Source organism: Hetaerina americana, unplaced genomic scaffold, assembly GCF_022747635.1.
Source record: "Hetaerina americana unplaced genomic scaffold, ioHetAmer1.1.p SCAF_41, whole genome shotgun sequence".
Classification (NCBI taxonomy): domain Eukaryota; kingdom Metazoa; phylum Arthropoda; class Insecta; order Odonata; family Calopterygidae; genus Hetaerina; species Hetaerina americana.
In genome coordinates this window covers 495,001-517,709 of record NW_027286997.1, presented here as the reverse complement: position 1 = coordinate 517,709, position 22,709 = coordinate 495,001, and the positions used below count along the sequence as shown (strand labels likewise).

General features: G+C 39.6%; 2 protein-coding genes across 9 annotated transcripts in view; both read left to right on the top strand.

The window, feature by feature from the left end:
- Positions 1-1,816, top strand: part of LOC139692789 (carboxypeptidase D-like) — a 201,245-nt gene extending 199,429 nt beyond the window's left edge. For 5 of the 7 annotated variants that reach the window (XM_071591072.1, XM_071591075.1, XM_071591073.1 and 2 more), the window contains one exon: positions 487-1,816. In XM_071591072.1, coding sequence (XP_071447173.1) covers positions 487-642 — 156 coding nt within the window. In that variant the 3' untranslated portion in view covers positions 643-1,816. Of the gene's footprint in view, positions 1-26; positions 383-486 lie in introns of all 7 variants that reach the window. The other 2 variants (XR_011701787.1, XM_071591077.1) reach the window with 2 other exon arrangements.
- A 7,102-nt stretch (positions 1,817-8,918) lies between these two features.
- LOC139692787 (replication factor C subunit 5-like) overlaps positions 8,919-22,709 on the top strand; it is a 24,619-nt gene continuing 10,828 nt past the window's right edge. The window contains exons 1-6 of one of the 2 annotated variants that reach the window (XM_071591069.1): positions 8,919-9,037; positions 9,449-9,513; positions 9,593-9,720; positions 10,561-10,723; positions 22,331-22,490; positions 22,590-22,709. The exon at positions 22,590-22,709 is cut by the window's right edge and continues 92 nt beyond it. In XM_071591069.1, the coding sequence (XP_071447170.1) occupies positions 9,000-9,037; positions 9,449-9,513; positions 9,593-9,720; positions 10,561-10,723; positions 22,331-22,490; positions 22,590-22,709 (674 nt within the window). In that variant the 5' untranslated portion in view covers positions 8,919-8,999. The remainder of the gene's footprint in view (positions 9,038-9,448; positions 9,514-9,592; positions 9,721-10,560; positions 10,724-22,330; positions 22,491-22,589) is intronic. The other variant, XM_071591070.1, reaches the window with a different exon arrangement.

Sequence of the window (22,709 nt, the reverse complement as noted above, 5' to 3'; positions counted from 1 at the left end):
AAAAACATGTTTGATTTTTACATCAGGTAGCAAAGAAAGTGAGCAGTCGTTATAGTGTATGTGTGGTTACCTATTTCATTATTAATGCCAATATATAAAATCAAACAGACCACAACTGTTCAAGGAAATTATTTTCATAGCTTAAAAAGTGTGACACACAAATGGACTCGGGAATATGCGCAAACCATCCTCCAAAAATGTTGAATCTTTATGATTTAAAAAAATGATAGACACTCTTGAAGAAGGCTTTTCTGCCCGGACATATCTGGTGGCCTGTGTGCCCTTGACGAGCCACCCTTGACTTTTCATACGGTGGTGCTTCATGGCCCCAGGGTCAGCATGAAACCCATACCTGAGCTGACGCACAATCTTGGGTTAGCAGGTGGGCCTATCAACCCTCCTAGTAACGTGACTGGGAATTGAAGTTCTCTAATTTAGCCTAGTTTTTGTGGAAAATAATCTAATAAATCTGCACCAATTTTACAGAGGTCAGACAACTTTTACCGGCCATCCCAGCATTCCGTTGCCTATTACCACCGGCAGCCATCCCAGCCGGCGCCCTCCGGCGGAGGTGGCATGGGAAGCATTTTCACCACGCTCTCCAGTGGATTCACAAGTCTCATGGGTCAAATATTTGGCTAGTGTGATAAAGGAGCCTCATATATTTAATTGCATGCAATATCTGTCCGCCCCCACCCTCCCTCCCTCCTGCAAGCACCCTTCAAACCTCCAGCAAGTGGAAGAAGTGAACTGCCAGCACAGAGATAATATGGTAGAGATGCATTCACTGCTCTGGAAATGATGGCCCCGCACAAAGTGCTGGGCACTCCCTAATTATATGACTAGTAATACATTCAATGTGTGCAAGTACTTGGCCACTGGGCCCTGTGACTCATCCCTTTAGCTTCGGGGATATCTTGCCCTGTCAAAACCCATTTTAGGTGCCTTTTATCACCAGTGTGTCTGTCTCTCATATGAAAGACTCATTTCATGGTGATCCATTGTTAACCCAGGAGAGTTTGTAATAATTTACCCAAAGGCATCATTCAGTGAGAAGTTCTCTCCACAATGTTATGGAGGAATTTTCCCGCTGTGAATTTCCAATGTATTTTGTTGAAATTTTACATAACTAAAATGAAGCAATACCTTATGTAAGTTAATTTTTATGTATGCAGTTGTTATTGCATACAAGAGAGGGAAGTTCCTATGTTGCTAAAGTATTTGTAAATTTTTTTTAACTAATACATCTACAGCATAATCCAATAGATGCATGTGTGGTCAGAAGTGATTACATGCACATTAGAGAGTCATAAATATTTTATTTTTCTTTAATTCTCTGAGAATGTGCAAGAAATATTTCATAGGGATATTTTTATTTCTATATGGTAAAATTATAATTCAGGTTACTAACTGCTAATTTAGAGGTACAATTTGAGGAGGAAATGTGAGCATTTCAAAAGTACTCTACTGCAAATCAGAAAAAATGGATTGCAAGTAGCTGAGGACACTATTGATACGCTACGTATGGATAACTAATGTCATCACAAGGTTGGTGGTTGTTAGAGGTGATTCCAGCAAAATTTAAGTTGTTCTTATCATAAAATTAAATTTTTGTATGGATTTTGGTGGTTCATGTGAAGAAATATTTCCAAGTTGTTAGTTGTTCACAAAAATTTCAACTGTATTTAACAATGAAAATGTTTTAATTGAAGTCATGCATCAGTATTTTGCTTGTAAACACATGATGTTTCATGTATTTTGCCCTTGAATCACTCAATAAAAATATTCAGCTTTAAATGAAAACTGATGATGAGAATGAAAACAGAAGAATACCATGTCAGAGTAATTATTAATTGATTAAATGTATGTACCTCTATGCTTAATTAGAATGGCTCATGCTTGGAGCAGTTATCCTGATATCACTTGAAAAGAGTGGTGATGACAGGGGTATGGCAGCTAAAGGATTTGGGAAGAGATGAAATAATTCATTACTGCTCTCAAGCACAGTAACCTGCCCTTGATATGGACCACGAGGAAGGTCTCATTTGTTGATATTTTTATTAAATGCCAGGTTTTTCTACATTTCAAGTTTTGCTGTAGACCATAACAAGTTTCATCAAATATTTTCATCATAATTGCCACCCTTCCTTATCAACACACATTATTTTGTCATTTTTAATTTACTTGAGAAATATAAAAATTAAAATACGAGGGTCATCCGGAAAGTAGTACCCGTTCGTGAAATAAAGACACAAAAGTAAATATTAACAAACATAAAAAATTTTATTTGAAAGAGGATACTTTAAACTACTTCTCAACATAATCTCCAAGCAAATTAAGGCATTTGTCATAACGTGTGACAAGTTTCTGTATTCCTGCTGCATAGTCCTTCGCCGCCAGCTCATTGAGATACGCGAGGGACCCATCTTGCACAAATTTTTGCATAATGCAGATGGTGTTTAACAATTTCATGAACAATTGTTCGAGAAACATTGGGAAAATGCTCACAGATGTCATCAATTGTGACGCGCCGATCGTTCCTCACGAATTCGTCAACTGAGCTCACCAGTTGGTCTGTAATGACAGACGGTCTCCCCGAACGCTCATCGTCGTGTGTGTTCCCCCTCCCCATGTTGAAGTTGCGACACCACCGCCGAACAGACGACTCGTCCATTACATTGTCTCCATACACCTCCTTTAATTGGCGATGAATATCACATGGGCGAACGTTTCTTGCATTGAGGAATTTAATCACTGCCCTCACTTCACAACTGGCGGCGTTCTCAATTTTTTTAAACATTGTAAACAATCACAGAAACAACACAGGCAATGCTAGCGTCACGCAACTTGGCTCAGAGAAGGCAGACAAGCCACTGAAGCTATCTGACCTCGTCCAGCGGCTACTCGCGTCGTCAGCACTTCATGCGGCACGAACGGGTACTACTTTCCGGATGACCCTCGTATCAATTATTTAGTTTTCTATTGTTTATGTGCATTTTCTAATGATGGTGGCTATGGTATTTTGCTTTGGCTGTTTAAAATTCCAAATGCCACAATGCTTGTACAATACAAGGGGGTAACCTAAAGTTTTAATCATGAATGCCTGAAAAAATAATTGTTAGAGGCACTTCATTTTCATTTGTTATTCTTAAGACTTGTTTGTCTACATAGTCACTATCCAGAGTTGAGCATTTCTCCTAGCGCTTCATGACCTTTCCAAGGCCATCATTGTAAAACTCAGCAGATTGCAATGTCACAAACTTTGTGCAAACTGAATCCCAATTGCTCTGCCTCCTGAATGACGTTATTTGTGTTGGCCAATCCCCGACCCTACTATGAGTTTTTGAGTAGCGGGAATAAGAAAAGTTGCTTGGGGCAAGATTCGGAGACTATGAAATATGTGGAAAAATTTCTGAGCCACATTACTTTAGCAGTCTCACAATTTGCGAGCCTCTATCTTCTTCATATAGTGAGTTACTTCACTTTATGGCTACATGAAACTAAACAAATCAATATTAATATCTGTAATTTACAACAGCGTGTAAGTTATTATTTTATAATTATTAGGTAATCTACCAGCTCTTCCCATGCCTCTTTAATCATTTCCTCTGCATACAGGTTGAACACCAACGGTGATAATGGGCAACCCCGCCTTACACCTCTTCCTAACACTGCCCATCCGGACTCCCCGTTCCCCACCCACAACTGAGCAGTCTGAGACATGTACAGGTTGCGGATTAGCCTCCTTTCCCTCCAATCTATTCCTATTTTCTGCAATATACTCATTAGTTTTTCCTAATCCCACTCTATCAAACGCCTCTTCGAAATCTGCGATATAGGCAAACACGACTTGATTGTATTCCATAATCCTCTCGATTAGTGATCTCATTACTGCAATGGCATCACGTGTACCTCTCCCCTTCCTAAACCCAAACTGATCATCCCCTAAGTAATCATTTGCCCGCCTCTATATCCTTTTGTTTATGATCCTGAGAACAACTTTAACTACCTGGGAAATCAAACTTATTGTCCTGTAGTCCTCACATGATGTAGCCTTTACCTTTTTCGGAATAGTAACTAACACTGATCTCACAAAGTCTTCCGGCCAGATTCCTTCTTCATAGATACTACGAATCAGCCCATATAGCCTCTTCCTCCTACATTTTCCTAAACATTTCAGTAGTTCCGCAGGAATGTTATCCACCCCCACGGCCTTATTTAGTTTCATCTCCCTTAATGCCCTTTCTATCTCATTGTCTAGTATGCCTGGACCTAAGCTATCTTTCTCTACGTCATGTTCCTTTTCTATGTCTAACTTTGTTGGTCTAAGTTCTTTACTATATAGTTCTTTTATATATCCCTTCCATCTCCCTTGGATCTTTCCTGTGTCAACTATTATCTTACCCGCCTTATCTCTAACTGTTAGCATAGATCTTCCTTTCTTACTTCCCGATAAAGATTTAACTCTGCTGTACAGTTCTTTTGCTTTATTTGTTGCCCGCCTCAATTTATTGTTCAACTCTTTGTACTTCATTTTCCCTAACTCTGTGTTTACATTCTTCCATTTTCTCCTCTCATCCATCTTTGTAATCATCTCATCCGTGATCCATGTTTTTCTAGTCCTTTTAGCGTTAACGGTTCCAATAGTGTCTTTTGCAGCTTTCGATAACCTTTTCTTGATACTTTCCCATTTTTCTTCGATAGTACTTAGCTCTTTACCATCCTCCATGATTTCCTCTACCGCCTGTTTATATTCCTTCCTTTTCAAACCATTTAATGCTTCTACATTCCATTTTCTAACTCGCCGCCCCTGCCTTATCTTTCTGAAACGAATGCTACATTTCATAACAACTAAATTGTGGTCAGAGTCTGCATCCGCTCCCGGGAAGCTGTGGGAATTTATCACACTGTTCCTTAACCTGAGTCTAACCAGAATATAATCTAGCTGATAACTTTCTGAGTCACCTGGCATTTTCCATGTATATCTGCGTCTTTTGTGGTGTCTAAACCAAGTGTTGGTGATGACTAACCCCTGTCTCGTGCAGAACTAAACTGCTTTCTCCCCGCGGTCATTCCTCGTGCCTAAACCGTAGTCCCCCACCTCATCACCATCTCTTCCTTCGCCTACCGTCGCATTCCAATCTCCCATCGCTATCAAATGTTTCCCTGCAGGAACACACGCGATCGTGTCCTCTAACTGATCGTATATCCTATCGACCTCTTCTTCCTTATGGTTGCTCGGTGGCATGTATACCTGAATAATAACTAAGTTCGTCGGTTGTGCTTTTATCTCCACTATTGATATTCTATCCGTTACCTGTTCTATGTTGACTATGCTTCTTCCTACCTCTTCATTTAATCCTTTGCCCTTGTTGGCCCTTGTCCCCGCCGCTGTATATTATTCTATAAGTATCACTCCAGTAATCCCCGCTATCCTTCCGTCCATATATATATATATATATATAGCCATAAACCCTGTAATCAACATATATACGAGGGTCATCCGGAAAGTAGTACCCGTTCGTGCCGCATGAAGTGCTGACGACGCGAGTAGCCGCTGGACGAGGTCAGATAGCTTCAGTGGCTTGTCTGCCTTCTCTGAGCCAAGTTGCGTGACGCTAGCATTGCCTGTGTTGTTTCTGTGATTGTTTACAATGTTTAAAAAAATTGAGAACGCCGCCAGTTGTGAAGTGAGGGCAGTGATTAAATTCCTCAATGCAAGAAACGTTCGCCCATGTGATATTCATCGCCAATTAAAGGAGGTGTATGGAGACAATGTAATGGACGAGTCGTCTGTTCGGCGGTGGTGTCGCAACTTCAACATGGGGAGGGGGAACACACACGACGATGAGCGTTCGGGGAGACCGTCTGTCATTACAGACCAACTGGTGAGCTCAGTTGACGAATTCGTGAGGAACGATCGGCGCGTCACAATTGATGACATCTGTGAGCATTTTCCCAATGTTTCTCGAACAATTGTTCATGAAATTGTTAAACACCATCTGCATTATGCAAAAATTTGTGCAAGATGGGTCCCTCGCGTATCTCAATGAGCTGGCGGCGAAGGACTATGCAGCAGGAATACAGAAACTTGTCACACGTTATGACAAATGCCTTAATTTGCTTGGAGATTATGTTGAGAAGTAGTTTAAAGTATCCTCTTTCAAATAAAATTTTTTATGTTTGTTAATATTTACTTTTGTGTCTTTATTTCACGAACGGGTACTACTTTCCGGATGACCCTCGTGTGTGTGTGTGTGTGTGTGTGTGTGTGTGTGTGTGTATATATATATATATATATATATATATATATATATATATATATATATATATATATATGTATATATATATAGCCAGCGCATTATGATTTGCAGCAGCACCACATCCCAAATATATTTTAGTAGGTATGGCAACTAGAAACATGTTGCAATATTTTCTGAGTTGATTCCTTTGAAGGTAGCATTTCAATTAACAAACACTAGTGGGAGATATTTTGTATAAGCAAGAGGGGCTTGGTGCATCGAGCACAAGTCTTGCGAGCAATAATGAGCCAAGGTAATAATGGTAGCCACCCTTGGGAGTAAGGAATTATGGGGAATATAACTGCTGTGACCTATGTTTAAACTGCAATTTATATGCTCACAAAAATAGTAGAAACACCCAATTAGAATCCATGATTAGTGTACAGAATTACTGAAATAAGGAAATGCATATCATGAAAAAGGGAATATTTGGATGAAATAAATTTGCATTTTTTGATAAATTGGAACTAATCAATTATTTATCATTAGAACTAGTTACTTACTATTGATTTTATTTATTTTAGTCATTAGGCACCTACCTAAATTAAAACAACAGTGTATACATTGAGCCTGGTTCATATAAGTTTGCTGAGCAGATAAGTAAATTTGTCACATTTGACATAATGTTTAAAAAAAACCTTTGAGGCAGCTAGAACCCAGAAAATTTGAAAAAAGACTCTGAGAAGTCAACCTTGTTTTTGATAGGGAACACTGCAAGCAATATCAATCATTCTCTTTTACTCCAAAAATAAATGCATCTGTTTTTGTGAGCTTGAAACTTGAAAAGAGCAGCCTCTTCACTTGTTCCAGTTACCTACAATGGCAATGTGAGGATTCATTATGCATATGGTTAGGATATTAATAGAAGTGTTGAAAAATATGCCAATAAAAGTTCTGCAATTCAAAGGTATCAAAAAAAATTAATCATATGTTGAAAGGGGGTAAGTGTATTGATGCATGATTTTTGATATTATAATGACATCCGCTCTTTTTTATATTAAACAATTGTCACCTTTCAACTTTTTTGGCATAGATGGGGATATATTGGACACCCTTGGTCAAAATCAAGAGATTGAGCTAAACTCTAATTGAATTTTGGCAGGTAGAGATATTTCCCAGTGTGCCATGAGTATCAATAGATTAAACCCGATCATTCAGCACGTCTCTCTCACCTCATCATACCTAGAATATATATATATATATATATATATATATATATATATATATATATATATATATATATATATATATATATATATATATATATATATATTCCATTTATCCATATTTCAAAAACCTCCAGTCTACACCTATCCTCCTGCTTCAATGACCACGTTTCCGCACCGTACATAGCTACGCTCCATATCAAAGTTTTTACTAGTCTTTTCTTAACATCCTTACTCAAAGTCCCTGTCATCAACTCCCTCCTCCTTGTGAAAGCCTCTTCGCCTAGCGCAATTCTTCTCCTTACGTCCCTACTACTTTGACCGTGTTGGTCAAAGTAGTAGGGACGTACAGAGAAGAATTGCGCTAGGCAAAGAGGCTTTCACAAGCAGGAGGGAGTTGATGACAGGGACTTTGAGTAAGGATGTTAAGAAAAGACTCGTAAAAACTTTGATATGGAGCGTAGCTATGTATGGTGTGGAAACGTGGTCATTGAAGCAGGAGGATAGACGTAGACTGGAGGCTTTTGAAATGTGGGTGTGGAGAAGAATGGAGAAGGTGAAATGGACAGAGAAGAAAACAAATGAGGAAGTACTTGGTATGGTGGGCGAAGAGGAGGGTTTGTTGAGAGCAATCCTATGGAGGCGGGAAAAGTGGATGAAGGGTGTATTGACCGGCAGTGGGATGTTGAAGACTGTGATAGAGGGTAGAATGTTGGGCAAAAGAGGAAAGGGAAGGAACAGGATAGGGATGTTGGACGGGATGAAGGGAGGAAGAAAGTACTCAGAGATGAAGAGGGACCTGATATAGAGTAGGATGATGGATTTTGTGTTTTGTTAGGAGTAATAAAATATTTTTTGGTAGTTGTGTCCATCCAAAAACCTACCTTAACCGGTAGATTAACTTAAAAAAAAATATATATATATATTTTAATATTGGTATTTATAGCAAATACAAATAAGTAAAGGTTACCTTGACTCATGAAGCTGTTTGAAACGAATTCATCAGTAAATTAGGAAAATATAATGCCGCAAAATATATACAGGTCACAAAAATATTATCTGAAGAAATAAACACCAAAAATGCAGTTTTATCCATCCTTTACAGAACTTCGACGTTGTACATTATAGCAGTAGATCTTTAGCAGAACGTCAACAGCCCAATGTAACCAGTGCTAACCCTGAATAGGTCGGAATACACATGCGGATGAATATTATTAACAATATTTAAAAAATTTGTATGCCTAACAATTACTTTTGTGATAGGTAACATGGTAAAGAGTAATTCTATTGCTCAATAATTGTTGGTAAATCAAATTTGAAACTGCCTCTCTCTACTTCACCAATCATAGGCATATCGACCTATGAGATAGCAGATAGCCCCGACATCTATAGGGGGAAATGGGTAGTTTTCAGATGAAGGAAGCCCTGCGTGTCTTCAGATTGTGGCGGCAAACCGTTTTCCGGTGGTTGGTTTGGTCATAGGTGATGTTGTGTTGGTGACGTACAGGCAGTTTCTTTTAGCTGAGTAAAAATGCCCGAACTGGAAACAGCCAAAACCAATCTGCCTTGGTAAGAGTTCCATGTTGTCTTTACTTTATGTGATGCTGAGGTTTTCTTTGCTTGTTTATTGCCTTGAAAGGTTAATTAATCTGTAAGTAAAATTATATCGTGAATTCAACTTAGTGAAAAAAATCATCCTATAGTGTTTAAAAACAGTGCCATTTTTGAAGTTTTAGTGAAATAATTTCAATCGTCTTTCTAAAGTTAGTAAATTGTTTTGGATGATGAACATAGTGAAGTGGAAAAAGTACATTTTTTTTTTGTTATATTTCTCTGTAACCATATCGCGCCTGAATATTCCAAAATTTACGTATAAAATAGCAGATTTTTAGGCGTTATTTGCATTTTTGATTCGAAAGCTATACGTATTGAAACATTTTAAAGCCTTAACTAATAGTTATATTCACGTTTTCATGAAAGGGTAGAAAAGTATCGTCCCAAGGGACTAGATGAGCTGATATCGCATGCTGATGTTGTGCGAACACGTACGTATTTATTTACATCGTAGCTGCCTGTAGCCGTTGTCAAAGTTATGGAAATCAAATTGGTATATTCTTGTTATAGTGGACAAATTTATGAATGATGAGCAATTACCACACCTACTTTTTTACGGCCCTCCGGGCACGGGGAAGACCTCTACCATATTGGCGTGTGCCAAAAAGATGTATTCTCCCAGTAAGCTAAACTCTATGGTGAGTAAAAAACCTAGTAGAATGGTAATATATTTAATATCTACTCTATTTTTTAATCGATGTCTTTAGTTTTCATTACTTGGTCACGAACCAAAACAGATACCGCAGAACAGTAATAATACTCGGAACAAAAATGTTAGAGTAACCATTAACATATTCATGAACGTATTACTTAAATGCCAATTCACAGTGCCAGTCTCAAGAAATTCATTGGTTGAGTAACAAAAGTTCGGTTAATAGCAGTAGTACAGTTTTTGTTTCAAATGATGAAATATTAGTGCTTTATGCAAAACATGGTTGTTAAGTAAGTGATACATTTCAAAGAACCCTGTTTATTAGCTAAATTAAAATATGATAATTCATTGCAAGTTGTGTCTGGTTTTGTAATTTTATGCAGTTGATCTTATCAAGAGGCTATTTACATTTTCTTTTATATCTTATTTTATTTCTGTTTTGCTTTAATCTCTACAAGTAATATTTTGAATCTGTTGCTTGCTCTATGTTGACTACATTCGTCTTACCTTATTAAGCAATATTACGGCAACCCCTCCCTGGCTCTTGTTCCCTCTGCTGTATATTACTCTGATCATCCCCACCATCCTTTCATTTGACCTTGCATAGACCTAAAATATCTATACTTCCCCGTTCCATCTCTTGCTCTATATTTTCTAACTTTTCTGTCTTCAACATTGTCATAACATTCCAAATACCTGTTTTTAACTAAATTGGTCTTCTTCAGTGTCTTCTGTCCTATCGCTGTCTGTAAAAATCTTTCCAATGTTTTTCTGAGATGACCACCGCGGTAGCATTATTTATTGCCCTTAGCCTTGTTTATTACAGGTTTTGGAACTTAATGCTTCAGATGATCGTGGTATAGGAATAGTGCGAGGGGTCATAATGAACTATGCCAGCACTCGGACAATATTTAAAGGAGGCTTTAAACTGATTATTCTGGATGAAGCAGATGCTATGACCAGTGATGCTCAGAATGCTCTCAGACGGAGTAAGTAATAAATATATGGATATGTGTATGTATATCGTGGGTCGCGGTAGTCCAGTGGGTAGAGCATTGGTCTACTGACCGAAGGGTCCCGGGTTTTATTCCCGGACAAGGCACTCTGGGCACCTGCAGCTCCACCCAAGCTATGTGATTTTTCGGGTACCAGATCTACCTGGGAAACCATAACCGGCACAGGAAAAGGAACTGGCCCCCCTGCCCTGATATGTGAATTTCATACACTGTCGGGCTTAGTCCTGGGTGAACTCTACCATCACCTACCAAACCGACCTCCGGGTCGATTACTGTGTTTTTGGTATGTATATCATCATTAGGCAATCTACCGGTTAAGGTAGGTTTTTGGATGAACGCAACTACCAAATAAATATTTTGTGACACCTAACAAAACACAACCCAACATTCTACTCTACAGTCCCTCTTCATCTCTGAGTACTTCATGCCTCCCTTCATCCCATCCAGCATCCGTATCCTGTTCGTGCCCTATCCTTGTTTGCCTAACATTCTCCCTTCTATTACTTTCTTCAACATCCCACTGTCAGCCAATACGCCCTTCATCCATATTTCCTGCCGCCTTAGGACTACTCCAAACAAACCCCTCTCTTTGCCCCTACACCTAGCAATTCTTACTTAATTTTGCTTTGTGTCCATTTTACCTTCTCTATCCTTGTCTACACCCATAATTCAATAGCCTCCAATCCACACCTATCCTCCTGCTTCAGTGACCATGTTTCCATGTCGTACATCACTATGCTCCATATCAAACTTTTCACGAGCCTTTTCTTGATAGCCTTACCCGACGTCCTTGTCTTCAACTCCCTCCTCCTCATGAAAGCCTCTTTCCCTAGCGCATTTCTTCTCCTTAGGTCCCTACTCTTTTGAACATTTTGGTTCAAAACATTCACAAGACTCGTAAATGGTACCACCTACTCAATTTTTTGCCCTCCTATTTTAATGTTTAGCTAAGCGTTTGTGTGTCTGGAAAACCACGTAGCGTTATTTTTCTCAATAGTTTCAGCCTCAACTTTGTGGAAGTTCATTTTAATAAATGAAAAAGAAAAACTTTGTTCCAATCCACCACTTTATTTCAGGTACGACTAGTTTCGACGCTACGGCGTCATCCTCAGGTACAAAGTTTAAAGTCACAATCATTGTATATATACCCTCTTCAGGAAAGGGTGGGGGAGTTGTGGGAAGAGGGGGCGGGGAGGGGAGTACGGGGGTAGGCACGAAGGAATGTGGGAGAGGGTAGGAAACACCAGGAAAAGCGTTAGTGAGCGGGGGGGGGGGGATTGGAAGGTGGGTTAAGAAAGGGGAAAATTTCGTTGGTCGGTATAATTTGAGTCAATGGCTAATGGGGATAAAGGTACGGGTTAGGAGTCAATGGGAGTTAGGGGGAATGGGTTAGAGGTTCTGTTTTTCTGTTATTGCTAGGGAGGCTTCCAGGAGAGGTGATGCGTTTTCAAACAGAATGTCATTGAGTAAAGGATGTTTCTTCATTGTTCTCCGGATCTCCAACTCTTCCTTCTTGTCCATCCTCCTCCCTTTTTCTTCACGATGTAGAATTTTGGGGATGAAATCACTGGTGTGATTTTCCTCCCACAGGTGTTTGGCAAAGTGGGATTGGGCTAGGTTACACTTCTTGTAGCACCTCTTGTGTTCCTCCATTCTTGTCCGCACCGCTCGACCACTCTGCCCGATGTACCTCGCACTGCAATCCCCGCAAACCATTTCATATATCCCACTATTTTCCAGTGGCTCAACTTTATCTTTAGTTTTATTTATGAACATTTTTAAATTTTGTTTGTTGTAGAAAGCAATTCTGAATTTGTCTTTCGGGAACAATTTGCTAATTTTTTCGGACGGGACACCATAATAGGGCAATTTTACCCACTTAAGTTTTTCCTTAATAGTTTTCCCTGAATTGTAAAGTAGCCGTTGGGCTCTTATGGAGCGTTTCTTGCCGAGCACTTTGTCCACCATTTTTTCACTGTAGCCATTTGTAGTTGCTATAGATTTGATTGTCACCAATACCTCGTTAAATTTTCCTATCGAGAGGGGAATATTAAGTAGTCTATTCAGTAGGAAGTGGAATGTGGATAACTTTTGGGATATATGATGGTGGGAGTCAGCAGGAATTACATGGTCTGCAGTGGTGGTTTTGCAATATAATTGAAACTCGAATCCTTTTTCCCTTTTAGTCACTGTAACGTCCAGAAAACTTAGTTTTCCTTCATTTTCTTTTTCACACGTAAACTTCATATTATTACACTGAGAATTTAAAACCGACAATAAACTGTGCAGTTGTCTTTCAGTGCCAGTCCATTTTGCAAAGATGTCATCCACATAGCGGACCCAGAAGTAAATGTTTTTTGTGTTAACTGAACTATTCATAAACAATTTTTGTTCGAACTCGTCCATGAAAAGGTCGGCTAGGAGCGGTGACAAAGGTGACCCCATGGCTAAACCTTCTGTTTGTCTAAAATAATCACCATTAAATTTAAAATAGTTTTGCTCCACACACACTTTGGCAAGGGTCACTAGGTCACTGACGACGTTTGTGTCCGTCACTGTATTTGATAAAACTTTCTTTGCCACATTGACTGCTTCCATCGCCGGGATGTTGGTAAAGAGGTTCACCACATCAAAAGACACTAAAAAATATTTGGTGGTGGGGGGTTTTATTTTGGAAAGTTGCTCACAAAAAGCCACAGTATTCTTCACTCCATATCTTGGCTGGAAATTAGTCAACTCTCTAAATCTAGAATTCAGCACCGCCGCGAGTTTTCTGGAAGGGGAATTCACACTGGAGAAGACTGGTCGGATAGGAATGTTTACTTTATGCAATTTTGGGAGCCGAAAAAGTTGGGAGCTCTTGGATTCATAGTAGTTGCTTTGTAAATTTCGCTGGACTTCAGAAAAGTTGGAGTGGAGGAAAGCGATTTTTTTCACAATTTCTTGGAATTTTTTAGTGGGGTCCGATGAAAGCTTTACTATCTTGTTATTCTTAATGAAGTCGTAACATTTATCCGTGTAGTCCTCTCTCTTCATCACTGCCATTGCGTTCCCCTTGTCCGCCTTTTCAATGATTAAATTGTTCTCTCTCAATCGCTTCTGAATAGAACTCGGGGGAGCGCAAAGTTATTAGTTCTATTCAGAAGCGATTGAGAGAGAACAATTTAATCATTGAAAAACTATTTCAGTGGGCAAACGTCCAGTGTGAATACATGATAATAGCGGCTCTTTGATTGTTCTCCTCATTAATGCATAGCATCTTGGCCATTTTGAGGTTATGACTGTTTACTAGATGTCTATAGCTATCAAGAAGACCAATTGCAACCTCCAGGGGAACTATGATATGGCGGGAAATTCTAATTGGAGTTCGACTGGTTTATACATATACGCATAAACCGTTACATGTATATTTAGCAATATGCCTCTTCCCTTTGTACTGGAAAGCTCTCAAGAGGCTATTTTATTGCTGACGCTTCAAAGTTTTGTAAAAAGGCAAGAGAGTTATAATTAAAAAAATTTATGACGTGCATCCCCACTGCCTTATTGTGACGGAGCCCTCTTTGTACAAGGTGTGATCCATAAAAGATGGGACTGATTGTATAACTTTATTTCAATGGATACAACTCAATTGAACTTGTCGCCCTCATACTACATGTCTTGGCTGACGACACACCTTTGCCAACGTCTCGCTCTTGAACCCTGCCTGGTAAGCCATCTTAGGCGTCCTCTTCAGTTCTGCCATGCAATTAGTTTAATGCCCGCAATAGAGTCGAATCAGTGCCCTTTCAAGGTTGATTTTAACTTTGGATGCAAACAAAAGTCTGATTGAGGCATGTCTGGAGAGTAGGGTGGTTGCAGGATCACAGAAGTTCTGTTTCTGGCGAAAAACTCTGTCACGACCAGTGCCGGCACGTTATCGTGGTGGAAACGCATTGTTTCTCCACATGTTCGGCCTCTTTTAGCTCACTGCGACCCTCAACCTCTTCATAACCTCTGAGTAGAAATATTTGTTGACGGTTTGACCTTGAGAAACATATTCGTAATGAATCGGCCCTTGCCAATCGAAGAAACACACCAGCATGACCTTCACGTTGGACCGGGACATGTGAGCTTTCTTTGGTCGCGGAGAATGAGGACCTTTCCACTGAGAAGACTGGGCCTTTGTCTCAACATCATAACCGTAAACCCAGGTTTCTTTGCCGGTTACGATGATTTTAAGAAACTCTGGGTCGGCATTGGCTCTGATCCAGGAGTTCCTGACAAATGTCCACACGTTTTTGTCTTTGTTCATCTGTCAGCACCTGCGGGACAACGTTTAACCTTTTGCACTCGGATGTCGAGTGTGACTCGACACGGTGAGCAACGGCAGCAGCTCGTATGTCGAGCCACACTCGACATGGAGTTTCACCACGAGGGGAATTGGGTTTTTTGTCTATTTTTCCAATAACTTTTCTTGTAATCACCTGCATGAAAGGAAAAGGAAAGTTGGAGCTTAATTAAAAGCATGGCTTGTTTTATAAATGAATAGTATCGACTCATTATGTCATCGTTGACATAAATGCCGTCTCCCAAAGGATGCCACCACCTACGCAGATGTTTTTTGTTATCTATTTACTGTGTTGTAAGTTCTTTTTCATTTGCATTGTTTGCTCTTCATTACTTGGAAGTCAGCTAAATGTAAAGCAATGTCTTTAGAGTTTATCGGTGCCTGGAAAAAGATCGCCAGAATTGCTTGTTCATTGCTTTCTAGTTTGGACTCTTTCGTTTTCCTTTCTTCCTAGTGTCCGCTGTCTCATCAAACATTCTGCCTGCTCTTTTCCTATCTATTGCATAGTCAGGAATCTTGAGTAGGAGGGTCCAAGGTATGATCTATTATATTCATAGTAAAACACGAACCTTAGGCCTTTTCCTGGAGTCGTGCTTTTTTGAGGTTGCATCATCCTCCTGTGGTAAAAACACCTTCCTTATCTTAGTCTCCGAGGTTTACTTAAGTTTCTAGAAGCATAACGCAGGTGTTTTCCATAATGGCAGAGGGTTCTCTTACAACAGATGCCTTCCCTTTGGACGAATGCTTTACCAGCTAGTAGTTGCTCATTCTGAACGATTTTCCCCTCCTCACGATGGATAAGTATTCCAAAGAATTAGAAAGCAGCTGTTTCATGAGGAAAACTCTAAAATGGCGGCGTAAATTGTTTTTCTGGGGGCTTCAGGTCAGTGTTGTAAATTCATTTATATTGTATAAAGAATGCCAGCAAAGAGAAAATGAAAAACCGATCTCGCATGTGAAATTTGTTAGGAAACTAGTACACAATCTCTTTGGAGAATTCCGAGATGGTGCACAAACGTCCAGGGTTAGATTACCATCCACAAACATAGAGCAACGTTTAGATGGAAAACTCCATATAATCACACCTTCACCTAACAAAAAACATAAAGATTGTGCGGTTTGCTCTGACCGAAAAATCTAAGGAGGAAGAAGAGAGATGATATATATCTGTGAGACGTGTGAATGTAAACCAGGTCTTCATGTTGGTGAATGCTTCCAAAAATATCATACCATGAAAATTTATAGAGTTTAAATTATGGTTTATCAATCAAGTTATCAATAATTATGTCAAAAAATCCAAAAAAATAAGTTTATATGAAAAGAAACTCCAGTTTTTCATTCTAGTGCCATGCTTAGCTAATTTGGGGTATTTAAAAAATTGGATCCCGAGTAGACTAAGGCAATCGAGGAAAAAGCACCCGAGTGCAAAGGGTTAATGCGATGTGCGTCATGCCCTGTCAAAATTGTCTGACAGGATCCAAAACTAATGTTCACTTCCTCGGCTATCTCCCTAACAGTTAAAACGGCGATTTTCCTGCTCTTAATCGTTCACCAATTTGACATGGTTGGGGTCAGTCAAAGTGGAAGGCCGCCGGCATTTGCGAACCATCATCTGTCGAGGTTCTGCCCGATTTAAGACGACTGTGCCACTCAAAACACTGGTTTTGACTCGTAGCTCATTGAACAAAGGCTTGCTGAATCACTCCAAACGTCTCCGTAGAACAAATGTCAAGTTTGAAACAAAATTTCACGCTCACACGCTGTTCCTCCAGCTCCTTCATTGCTGCCGTCGCACGCAGCGACGAACAGGTTAAGACACGTACCGCTGCTCTTGCGTTAGGATTCGATGTCAACAAAAGCAACATGCTTTACCATGACTCACAGTGCTGTAAATGTTGGTTCTTCTCTTAAACTTCTAGAACCACCTTGAACCACCTTGAACCATGGCTTGCCTTAAATACTTCATTTTCATCCCCTGATGATCCTGACATTCTCTTGATGAGGGCAGCAAAAATCTCTCACTTCCTCACGATTTCACGTTACTGGCATCACATTGCAATTGCTTTTCCTTTTAGCATATGAGAAGCAACCTTTAAACATCATTCAGAATATGTAACCATTCCTTAGATATTCTTGTCACTCCCTTTGAAGCATCCATTCCCTTAATGTTTTCCTTACTTCATAAGGGAAGTACAAGTAGGTGTTGTCCACCAATTGTATCCGGTGTGCATGATAGATTGGTGATGCTGACACCTTGTTCTCGCCTTTTGAATGATTTCACTTCTCTACGATTATTTTTGTTCCTTTTTTGCCTGTCTTCTTGCAACTTTTTCTTTGGGGACATTTTTAAAGCTATTCATAGAATATTATTAAACTGTGCTCATAAAATTGTAGATAACACATCTGAACTCAAATTGGGACAAATGTGTGATCACTAGGAACTATTTGATGCTGGTGGAACTTGTGCTGAAACAAGAAGCATCAACAGCCGTCTCAATCGCCCCACAAGTCCGCCTATCCCCGCCACTCACCAACCAAGCGTTATTCTTGAGCACAATTTTTTGCTTGTCTTGCAAATTACTGTCAGAGGTGCTTGTTAAGCAAGACTTCACTGAATATAGATTTACAAAGTGGAACCATCATGTTTCATATAAGCTAGTTTTTAAACTCAAATTTACCATGTGCCGGGTGGAAAATTATATATAACGTTTGTATAAAAAGTATTGGTAACAATTTTTTCCTGATATGTTTGTGAAGTGCTGAATTCAGGCCATCGATTAACAAGTGTGTACATGATAACATCTGGTATTTGCATTTATAAGATGACAGTGCACATCATTATCACAGAAAATTCAACATTGCTGAAGGTATGTGCTAAACTTGTCACGAAGTTATTTGGATGGACGAACAAGAGCCGGGTCAAGTGTCTTATTGCAAAGACCTTCTGCAACGGTATCGCGACAATTCCCCAACCCCCTTACAGTCCTGACTTGGCACCAGCAAACTAGTTCCCATTCCCAAAAGTGAAATCCTCCCATAAATGATACCGCCGACATGGGACCCTAAGTGCCGTCATCAATGAAGCTTGCATGCATAACCTGAAGGGCCTCTTCCTGGAATGCACCTACCAGGGAGCCTTCGAGCCGTGGAAAAGCCACAGACACGAGTGGCTTGATACTCAAGGGATGTACTTTGAAGGATTTTGAGTCAATGTAGCAATATCTGGAATAAGTCTATTGTTCAGAAACTGTTTCCGATACGTATTATACAAACCATGTGTATAAAACTGCTACCAATAAGGCTTTGCAACAAAGTTAAAAGACACTTTAAGTTGAGGAAATTTTACCCAAGCAGCATTGAACCTGCACCCTTCATGATAAGAATGTTACTAGCTTACCTATCTTTGTCGGGTTAACAGATCAGTCACATTTCCTTGCCCTATTGAAATGCTGTTATCGTCAACTATTAGATTTTTATGCCCATAAAGGGCAATTTTGTGTCAGGGAGTTGAGGCGACATAATTACCAAGTCTCAAGAAAATCTGTTGTTCATGGATCTGGTCCTCCCCTGGTCAAACTGCTCGGGTAGAGGTAGCAAATGGATAGTTGGGATGGGCGATGCTTGGCTGGTGAAAAAGGCAGGAATGTCTGTTATTTTAGGAATGTCTTTTATTGCTTTTCCAATCCTTAAGCTATTTGAATTTGATGGAGCCAATCCTTAAAATGATGCCATTAGAATGAATATAAAAACCCAAAGCCGTAGTCTTATAGGAGTACTCTCATAAGAGTACAGCTTTGGGTTTTTATATTCATTCCATTCATTCGGCCGTAGTACGTTCTATATCTCTTTATTAATGATGCCATTAGCTTGACAAATAATCTTAGGTCTGAGGAAATTTTAAAATAGTGCCGTTTCACCATTGTGTGCCTGAAAGGATTTGCCTTTCCTGGGTTACATTAAACAAACTGCTTGCTCCCCCAACCCTTTCAAAGTGACAGTGTTGCACTCCTACTGAAGGTGTGACGCATTTGAAAAATCAATATTTTTTTGTACCTAAATTATCTCCATTCAAATTTGAGGGCAAGTAGCCACAAAACGATATAAGTTTTATGTAATTATATTTTACTTCTCAGAGGGCAAAAAGATTAGGCAGCATTACAATCCATTAACGTTTCTCACGCTATGAAAAAACTTTGTCCTCACCCTCATTCATGTTTTGTGCAAGCTTTATAACTGTGATCCTATTTTATAGCATAACCACTCATTTTTCACCTATTTATACCCAAGGGCATGACTCGATTAGACTGCTGTATCCTTGCTTAAGAGAAGTGGACTATGTATGCATTGCGTGACAGAGTGAAGTTTCTGTTATACTCTGGCATGTGTGTCGTGGGTTCCCAAGGGAATGCGGACTCTGCCATAATGCTACTTTGGATGCATCATATTCCACCTTCTAACTATTGCTCAAATGGAAATCTACTCATCCATTCACTGCATACATTTTCTGTTTGCTGCTTTTCCTGCTTGTGTTGGATTACATTTTTGTGGCACTGCTGGGTCACTTTTCACGTCTCAGTCTCTTCCATAATATTATATAAATATTATATATTCATGTCCTTCAATGAAAATTATGCGCTATTTTCCTGTTACTTTTATAACCAAAGAAAACATTTGATATAAATTAAATGAAAGTATTTTCTTGTTCTTACTGTTGCAAATGCCATTTCATTACATTTGAGCATTCAGTTTCATCATGTTTAATTATTGTTAACATTGATCCATGGATTTCAAGTTAAATAATTTCACTTTTGTGTAATTATACGAATTCATTTCCCAGAAATATTAAATATGAAAAGGAAATTAGATCATAATTATGAATAGATGTCAGATAATTGGGGGAACGAGAGGTAATAAATACTGTGAATAAATTATAAATAAACCCTCAATGGAAGAGTTAAATGAAAATGGCATGAAATATTTTGTAGTTGATGATGCATGGTATGACATGAGCACATGACTCCAAAGATAACATAAAGAAACCCTAGCTAGCCTAACTTTTTACAATGCAACAGAGGGTGAGATTGACTGAGGGAGATTAGTGTGACGTGTGTGTGTGTGTCTTGAGAGGCAATAAGATCCCGGCATACCCTGAAAACATCTGAGGTAGAATAGAAAATGCTTTATTTTAATGTTATTCAAATTTATTTTAAAACTCCTGGTATGGATTGAAAAAAACACAATAATGCATTATATTCATTTGATGCCATTTTTAAGTCCATGTTTACTGTTGCTACAGTAAAATAGTGTGTTGGCAACAGGCATATGGCAATAGAGCCCAAGGACACAATGTTGGTAAAATCATGAAAAATTTGCTTTCGAAATGCATTGTTTCACAAATATTAGTTCACTTTTGGAAGAGTGTCAGATGAGTGGGGTGTAGTCACTGACGGCTGAGGAATTTCCTTGGAATGGACCTGCACCAACTCACTGCTGAGTTAGAGCTGGTGCCATTTCTTGGATCAAAGTCTTGACAATCTGCCATGACCTCTACTCTGGTGATCAGCGCGATCAAAGAATTCTGTGCAACTTTCAAAGTCTTTTGAAGTCATAAAAGGATTTCGTATAAACATGAAAGTGTGAAAAATAAAATATATTCAGAATGTGCCATTTTATTGTTGGGTGCATTAGAAAAATACTGAAAAATTCTTTGTGAATATGCACATAATTTCTGAAGGAAAGATGACTGTTTAAATATTCAAGTCTTTGGCCAAGGGTGGGTATTCTATATGGAGAATCATGTGTCCTTGCCAAACATCACATCCAACGTAGGTTTGGGCATGAAAACAAATTATGTGGCCTTCTCATTAAAATTAAGGATCTTCGATTGATGGGGGCATGAGTGAGGTCGAGTGCAAAGCTAGTTATAGGACTTTGTAGGACAAACCGTAGGAGCTGCACATTGCAGGATGGAGGAACGCATCCAGGCACTTAAGAATGGCCAAGAAGAGAAATTGGCTGTTGTGGAATGTCTTGGCAGAGCCTGGTTAACTTAATTCAGCCCAAAATCATGGTTGAAGAATAGCAATGTTTCCGAAAAATTTTCCATCAAGCCATGGAAACAATAAGACCCAGGAACAGGAAGATGGCTACACCTTTCCAAATACTTGGAAATGTGTGTTACAGGCCTTGGTGAGTTAGTAGTAGTATTTAGGGGAGGCGACTGACAGTTACGGTCATTTGCACCATTGGGGCTGGACAGGAAAGGATGAAGGGTGGAGAGAAACCCAGCGTCGGCATTTGCTTACTCTAGTCAAAAGGCACCAAGGGGTCCGCGGTTTAACGTCCCATCTGACGGGCGTTGTATTCACCCAAAGTGCTCTCCACAAAGCACCTTCATCGTAGTGATCTGGATACCATTGAAAAACATTAGTTGTCTCCATGATTTGAACCAGGGCCCTCTCTGTGGGAAGCCTGTACATTAGCCAGTGCACCATCCCGATCGCCTACAAGCCCTGGTATTTCAATACTCCTCTCCTAAATGACGTCAGCCAATCGGTGCTGACATCACCGCAGCAGTGTATAAATAGCAGCAATTTTTAATCATTCTCCAATTCAGCCTGGCTTTGGGGGTGTCTGCAGCGAAACAGGCGAAACTTTGCCATCTACAGGATGCCAAGGTATAGGAAACCTGTATAATTTAAATACCTTGCTTTAAAAAATTGCCCCCTGCAAACTCTTTAGAAATGCTCACCATAGCAATCTATAGCCGTTGCCTGGCTTAGTTCAATGTGGTCTTGAGCTTGTGTAGTTCAAGTAGAGTGTATAGGATCCTCACATCATAGCAGGGCCATTGACAAGAAGGGCGAGTTCAACTGGGTTCCACCATTCCCATGAGATGTGAACACTCATGGCCCGATGACATCTTTGGGAGAGGCTGGTCAGGGTGAGACCCAAAGACAGTGCTCACATTTGAATTTGAGCCCCTCCAGTTCTTCATCTTCTTGTATGACTTCTGTCATGAATAAGAACACTCTTCAATAGCAGGGAATCCTGAAGAATGATTTTAAATTTTACATAAAGCTGTGTTCTTGGGTTTCCATTAGTCCGCCTGTAATATCCGGCTCATGTATTTTGAATAGTACACAGTGAGTTCACATCCGCTAACTTTCCACAATAACTCTTGCTCTGTGTGATATTTCTAAGTGGATTAATGCTGTTGCATATAAGTGAATGAAATTATGATTTAATTTCAGTTATTGAGAAGTACACGGACAATGTGAGATTCTGTATCATATGCAACTACTTGAGCAAGATAATCCCTGCCTTGCAGTCCAGGTGTACAAGATTTCGATTTGCTCCTTTAGTTGATGAGCTGATCATGCCTCGGCTCAATTACGTGGTTGAGCAAGAAGGGTAGGTGGTGATGTTTTGCTTGTTTTTGCCAAACTTCAAATTTCCAGTATCCATGTCATAAGTTGCAGTGGAATATGTGATTTGATTTGTTTGTTTCAGTGTCAACGCCACAGAAGACGGCAAGCAGGCTCTCCTGACCCTGGCCAAGGGTGACATGAGGAAGGTGTTGAACATCCTCCAAAGTGCTCACATGGCCTACGACCAAGTGAATGAAGAAAA